The following is a 6946-nucleotide window of genomic DNA, read 5'->3' as shown; positions in this document are numbered from 1 at the left end:
TATAAACGCAAATACCCAATTCACATATAGACACTCAACTCTATGAACGCACGCACACATTCTACTGGTGTATCCTATAAAAACCTTTAAGATACAGAGCTGACACAACATCTTGAGATTAACAAAGTCGTCACATTCGTCTTTGTAGTCGACGGGAACATCTTCTTTCACTCAACGCACATCGTCGAAAGGTGTAAAATAAATCTAATTTTTTTTACCACCACTGTCAAGACTAGGACTTAAATCCTAATGGGTTGGTTCCATCATCAGAGGAACTAACAATCTGAGCTAGGCTCGGTTGGCATGGCTCTGACTTTTACGATCGCTGTGCTTGATAGTACGTGTGCGACTTTGAGAACGGCACAAAGTCAAACCGGTCTGACAATAAGAAAATGTCAAAACAGAGTGAGCACCCAGCGATCCCTCCCGTCTCCCGACCTGATTATCATTTTGACTCTTTCGTCTCATCGGAGAGCCTTGACGCTTTCAACTGTACGCCGCTCGATCCCGTCCCTCCCGCGTAAAACACCCAGCGCATCAGGAACGAGTCGTCGTCCATGCGCAAAAAAAAAAGGAACGAGTCGTCGTCAAGACCCCCCGACGCGGTGGCACACGCGCAGGCGCCACGCCTCCACCATCACCACACGCCCGGCGTCGTGTCGGTCGACAGCCGGCGAGACACACCCACACGCAGAGTCCGCGTCGCCGGCCGTGCACACCGCCGTGCGCCGTAGCAATGCCGTCGAGGCGTGCGCGCGAGCACGACGGCGGGGATCGAACGGCGTGGAGCTCGGAAGCATCGCGGCTCGGTGGGGGCGGAGGTTGTTAGCCTGGATGGTGGTGGACCTCGGCGACCGGTGGTGGTACGGTGATGCCAAGGCCGAGCTGGGAGGGGGGAGCGGTCAAAGATGGCAAGCGCTTGCCAAGGATTTTTCAATAGATCGACCGGGCCCGGCCACGGCCAGTTGTGCACTTTTTTGGGCACACATATTGGCGAGCAGGAGCGCGTCAACGGTCCTGTTTTCCAGCATTTTTCTCCCTTTACACCCCATGGTTTCCGTGTTTTCTACTAGATGACTCATTGTTTATTTTTTTATTTTTTTGCAGGGTGACTCAGTTGTTTATTGAGCAAGCAGTATACGATACGATCAATTTGTTTTGATCGTCTACGCCGGAGCGTCTGCCCACTGTTCAAAAGAAGAATTTGCTACACCATGATTTGTGCACGTACGCAGTTGATTGTGTCAAGGCTTCTCTCTGCCATTAATTACATTGGAAAATACCAGAGATATGCATATACACACACTAATACAATGCACGTAGCCGCCATTGTCCCTCTCGGCACCGCGTTGATCCAGTCGGTGTCATGCTTAGCAAATAGCTACACGTGTGTGGGTGTGGCGTGAGCGGCTGCGCTATAGAAAAATGTAGAGTCGTGCTCAATATATTACTCTATCTAATCTACTAATCTATAAGTAGTACGTACAAAGTGCTTAGTACAAATGATTCGAGGGGCGATTACGCAAAAAGCCGAGAGGAACGACCAGCGAACAAGGCAACCAAACCATCCGTCCCTGTCTCGTAGTTATAATCCCGCCTGCCGGCCTGAGCTGATCAACACGCTCAGACTCAGCTAGCTAACATACAGGCAGGCCATCAGGAGGAGCCACGAGGAAGAAACAACCAGCGCATATATCCCCCTCGCCCCCTCCCTCCCGCCGGCAGAGCTGAGCTGAGCTGAGCCACCGTTCGACCAACTCGCCTCTAGAACACAGAGCCCCCCGCCGCCCGGATCTCTTCTTCATCCCCCTCTCCGCTCTTTGTATCGCTCACCACCGCCATGGCTGTAAGTTCCTTTCCTCTCCATAGCTCCTCCGAGCCTTGATTCGACGCCTTATTTTGGTCTGCAAGAACATATGTTTCCTGCAAACGGTGTCTTGGTTTTATCTTGATTGTCGCAAGAGATACCAGGTGCAGTAGTTTCTCGTGGTACGGTTCGAATAGGGATACCGGAACCTGAATTTTCTGAAGGAGAAACAGCAAAATCGCTATGATATGACTGTTGCCTTGTTGGCTGCTTATAGTACTAGAGAAATTTAGCTGGTACTATCATTCATGAGCTTAATCAGGCTAAAAGTTTTTCTAAGACATGATCATCCAGAGCCAACCTGTTCCTTTTCTTCTGCACCATTTGAATTGCACCAGGTATAATCCAAGTTCTGTAGAAAATTCTTGTGTGGATGAATCGCAGAGCTAGTTTGCGGTGACAAAAGTCTTCCTTGGCCGTTGAGGCGTATCTTTCGATCCACTTAAGATCTGTCATCTCAACCTACACATATATTATCTTCATTTTGCGGGTGAATCTCTACATATATTCTGGTGGAAAGGCTAATCATCCCATAAATTATGGAGATGCCGGCAGGTTAACTCTTAGTAATTGCATGAAAATATCAATAGTATTAACCCTCACCTATCACATGAAGATTTAATTGTACTAGTGCGTAATCAATCATTCAGTTGGCGAATCTTGCCTTATTTTCTGATTCGGTTTGGAATTGGAAGGTGTCGGCGAGGTAGACCTACTACCTGGCTATCTACCTTGCGATGGGAGGATATGTGACGTTTAGTCTGGCCTGATCTAGAAGTACAGATTTGTCAAACCTGATCTAGAAGTGCATTAACCCGCCCTGAAATTTGGCCTCAACTCGTCCAAGTGGCGAGGTCACGGCATGCGATTAGCTTCTTGATTAGTACATATTCAACTGGTCCATGTATACTTTCCATTGATTAGTCCATGACAGTGTGTAAAATGTGCCTGGAAGCCGTGGCGCGGGGTCTACTCTCTCTTGCTCCCTTTTTCCTCGGTCGTACGGTCGTACCAATCGACGACCACCACTTGCTACTTGGCCGGGCCAAGTTGACATGTCCGATGTCCCCGCACATGTTAATAATCTTCAGACCATGGCTTAATGATCATCACCAAGCATGAAGCTTCCTTGGGTAAGTTGGAGCGCTTGTGTCAGGGAATGATGATGTCCCCTAGGCTGTTCCTTTTCTTTTCTTTATTTTTCTCTAACCCTGGGACTGGGTCCCAAGTTCTCTAGCGTGTTTATTCTGTGTTTTGAATGTAAAAAATAGTCCGTAAAAAGTACAAAAATCATGGTTATCGCTGTGATTTTCTCTTAATCCCGAGGTGCCCTGAAATAAGCAGCATGTGGCTGACTCTTCTTCTGTTCCATGCATGCAGAAGCAGCAGAAGAACGCGCACGTCCCGAAGTTCGGCAACTGGGACAACGACGGCAACGTCCCCTACACGCTCTACTTCGACAACGCGCGCAAGGGCAAGGGCGGCAAGCCCATCAACCCCAACGACCCCGTCGAGAACCCCGAGGCCTTCTCCTCCTCTGTCGTCGCGCCGTCGCCGAACCGCTCCTTCGACCAGGGCAGGCCGGCTCTCCCTCCTGCCTCCCCGCCTCCCGCTCACCACCACGAGCGCCGGCCCAGCGACGCGCCGGCGGTCGCCCCGCCGCTGTCCCCGTACCACCGGAACGCCGGTGGCGAGCCGCCGAGAAGAGGCCCTGGCGGCGGACGGGCAGGCGGAGGCGGGTATAGCGTGGAGCAGTCGCCGGGGCCGTCCCCGCTGCACCCGTACGGACAGTCGAGGGCCGAGTACTCCGATGGCAGCGGCTACGGCCTCGTGGCCAACTCCGTGGACCGGTCCCGTGCCAGGGGCGCCTCGCGGGGCAACGAAACGGTAAGCCTCTGATCTGCTCTGCTCCGGTCAGTGTGCCATGGCTTTGCGCGGAGGTGATGTCTTGTATCTTACTTTGGTTGTTGCTGCGACCGATGGCAGCCGACGAGGGGGTCAGCGGTGCCCAAGTTCGGCGACTGGGACTCCAACCCGGCGTCGGCGGACGGCTACACGCACATCTTCAACAAGGTGAGGGAGGAGAAGAGCACCCAGGCCAAGGCACCGGGGTTCGGCAAGGACAACGTCGCCTATGGCAACGGCCGCAGGCAGCACGACGACGGCTACGTCTCCTCGGTGAGTTCCACAACACAACTTCATGCCCATGTCGCCATTGGTTTGTTCGTGTTGATCCTCGTTTTCTTATTCGGTGATCGATCTCACTGACTCGCCATGAATTTGAGTTCTGAATTAGTCTCTGTTGGTTTCGCCTGCAGAGTCGCTGGTGCTTTGGGTGGTGCAAGTAGGGGTGGTTCGACAGATGATGATGGGGAAAAGTAAGCGAGGATCTTTGGGAATGTAAATTGTGTGAAATTAAGAAGGTTTTTGCCATTGATTCAACTTCGAACTTCTGTAATCCCATTTTTTGGGACATTATTTGGCATTGGGCACTCAGCAGAGTTCATATTCTTTTGATTGTGAAATATACTCCTACTATTTCTTTCTGATGTGGAATGTAGAGTTCAGCCATGGTTGTTGTAATACTAGAATTCTGTTGCGGGGCTTGTAGTGCAATACTGGGTACTGATTACCTTTAATCCAATTTCGGATTGCAGATAGTTTCTGTTTTTTCTTCTTCAAGGGTGAACGTGAATGTCGAACCCACGGAATGTTCTGCTAGTAGATAGTGATTCAAACAAGCTATCATTGTCATTAAGAGTTTTGGCTTTCTGTACCAAATACCGCAAGTTGTATGAAGAGAGATCAATAATGCTTCCTCTATTCCAAAATAAGTGCCGTTGATTAGTTGTACTAATTTTGTACTAAATCAGCCAGACTTATTTTGGGACGAGGGAGTATGAAATAGTCTAGGGCATGTGGACTTTACTCACAACTTTAGGGTCTCTTTGATTCAAAGGATTTTTATAGGATTTTTGAAGGATTGGAATCCTTAGGAATTTTTCTTGTTTGATTCGTAGGATTGAATCTTGTAGGATTTTTTCCTAAGGATTTATTTGTACTGCATTTCACAGGAATTCTAACATCCACTCCAACCTCTTGGAAGAAATTCTTTGCTTTCCCCATGCCACAATCAAACAAACTCAAATCCTATAGGAATCCAATGGACATGCCATTTCAATCTTACGTTTTCCCTATTCCTGTGTTTTTGCAATCCTACGAATCAAAGAGGCTATACTTGCGCATAGGATATTTTCTTGATTTTCAATAGTCATGGTGGCATTGTTATTATGTGTTTTCAACGTGTAGATGTGGGGGGACTCATCCAAATGACGTCACTACCGATTAACAACTTTTTGAGCATAAGTACAGACACAAGCGCTCATATACACGTGCATACATTCATCCTTATGAACGCGCACACACACCCTACCCCTATGAGCACCTCCGAGAGACTGAGCCGGCATATCATCTTGAGATTTACGAAGTCACTGTAGGCGCCTCGTCGTCGACGGGAACGTCTCCTCCCACTGAAAGAGTATCGCCGGAAATCCTGAAATAAATCCAGGAATAATGCGAGCACCAGGATATGAACCCTGGTGGGTTGGGGATACCACTTGCATCGTGATTATATTGCCCAACCAATGTCCTTACCATCGCGCGGGATTACTTCAGTTGAAGGATTTCTCCGGACCAACGCACTAGACATTTAATTACTGCACTCATCTTTTTAAAAATGGAGAAGGACCCCCGGCCTCTGCATCTGGACGATGCATGCAACCACTTTATTAATTATTCACATAATACCTTACAAAGTCATACAACAGTAAGGCTAAGCCACCATCTAGGAAACATCTTTCGCTATTCCTATCCAGTTGATATAGGGATATTGATAGTCTGGGCCTAATACCAAACAGACCTCGCAGCCAAACCTAACAGCTAAGACCTGAGGTCCCAATCAGGACGTCTGACAGGTATGGGGCACCCAGCAGTCCAACGCACTCCTCAATCAGGACGCCTGCCGGGTATAAGGCTGCCGCAGCCACCTGCCACAAATCCATCTTCAGAGTTGTACTGTTGCATCTACCGCGCCAGTCTCTCTGCCATCGACGCCGCCACGACGCCAGGCGGCATCGTCCTCCTGCGCGAGTCCATCCTCACACATCTGATGCCGAATCTGCACTGTGCCACGCCGTCGAGATCCCTCGCCATTAATGTGTAGAATGAAGCGCCGCTCCACCAAAGATGCGGTCCACTGGTCCCTCGAGCCCGTGCACACCTCCAAGAACGACGCCCCCAAGGGGGAAACGACATAAGAACGCCGCTGTCTTCCGATCTACTGATCTAGGGTTTCCCCCGGAGGTAGCAAACAGTGACCTTGAAACTCTCCTCGGCGATGCCTTCAAGAAGGGAATGTCGCAAAATAGCGCCGCCACCGCCGGCTTTGGCAGTAAGTCGAAAGCAAGTTTTCACCTGGATCTGTTCGAAGGACCTCCATCAAGCATCTCGTGCACGGATCGCTGCCATCTCTGCCGGGGATTGGATGATGGATCCAGGCTGCCGCCTCCTGACCGGCCACGGCACCACCACGGTGCCTAAGCCGGTGCCGTCATGCCCACCATGCCCGCTTGTAGACGCCCTCCAGATCTGTCGGCCCGCGTAGATGGTCCCCAAGAAGTTGCTTTTGGCTACCCTACTAATCCTTATTGTCATCGGCGTTCGGTGTAGCTTTTCACGCGTCCCTGCACTTTACCTCCTCCTAGATCGGTCAAAGGCATACCAGGTACCCGTTGAGCATTAGAATGAGAAAGACAAAGACAAACCTGTTGTGAATAACATGTACAACTAACATTCAATTAAGCAAAGTCAATACCAATGATCTTGTGCACAAGTACATATGGTTGCAAGGCTATGCCTCAACCCATGGCCCGAGGGGATCACTCACACATCGAAATCAAATCACATATGAAAAATATTGTAGATGACATTGATAGATGAATGATTGTATAGAGTATTACAATGTCGTCGTATGCGATGAATTGACTACAAGTATGGCAAACTATGGGAGAATGACTATGG

The 6946-nt window shown here is 49.6% G+C and overlaps 1 protein-coding gene across 2 annotated transcripts; it reads left to right on the top strand.

Moving 5' to 3' along the window:
* Positions 1 to 1601: 1601 nt before the first annotated feature.
* On the top strand, positions 1602 to 4450 carry LOC119331359 (RPM1-interacting protein 4-like). Of its 2 annotated transcripts, none has more exons than XM_037604526.1 (4): positions 1602 to 1846; positions 3248 to 3754; positions 3854 to 4045; positions 4186 to 4450. In XM_037604526.1, exons 1-4 carry the CDS (start codon positions 1841 to 1843, stop codon positions 4213 to 4215), a joined length of 735 nt encoding a protein of 244 aa, XP_037460423.1. In that variant the 5' UTR covers positions 1602 to 1840; the 3' UTR covers positions 4216 to 4450. The 2 variants fall into 2 exon arrangements, with proteins under 2 accessions (XP_037460423.1, XP_037460422.1); XM_037604525.1 differs by lacking the exon at positions 1602 to 1846 and adding an exon at positions 1881 to 3000.
* Positions 4451 to 6946: the final 2496 nt, after the last annotated feature.

The sequence above is a fragment of the Triticum dicoccoides genome, chromosome 7A, assembly GCF_002162155.2.
Source record: "Triticum dicoccoides isolate Atlit2015 ecotype Zavitan chromosome 7A, WEW_v2.0, whole genome shotgun sequence".
Classification (NCBI taxonomy): Eukaryota; Viridiplantae; Streptophyta; class Magnoliopsida; order Poales; family Poaceae; genus Triticum; species Triticum dicoccoides.
This window is presented reverse-complemented; position numbering and strand designations above follow the sequence as displayed.

Bases quoted from the DNA above. Each gene is read 5' to 3' on its own strand.
- LOC119331359 (XM_037604525.1), top strand. The intron at 3,755-3,853 runs GTAAGCCTCTGA...GACCGATGGCAG, and splicing joins CCTCGCGGGGCAACGAAACG to CCGACGAGGGGGTCAGCGGT. The intron at 4,046-4,185 runs GTGAGTTCCACA...TTTCGCCTGCAG, and splicing joins ACGACGGCTACGTCTCCTCG to AGTCGCTGGTGCTTTGGGTG.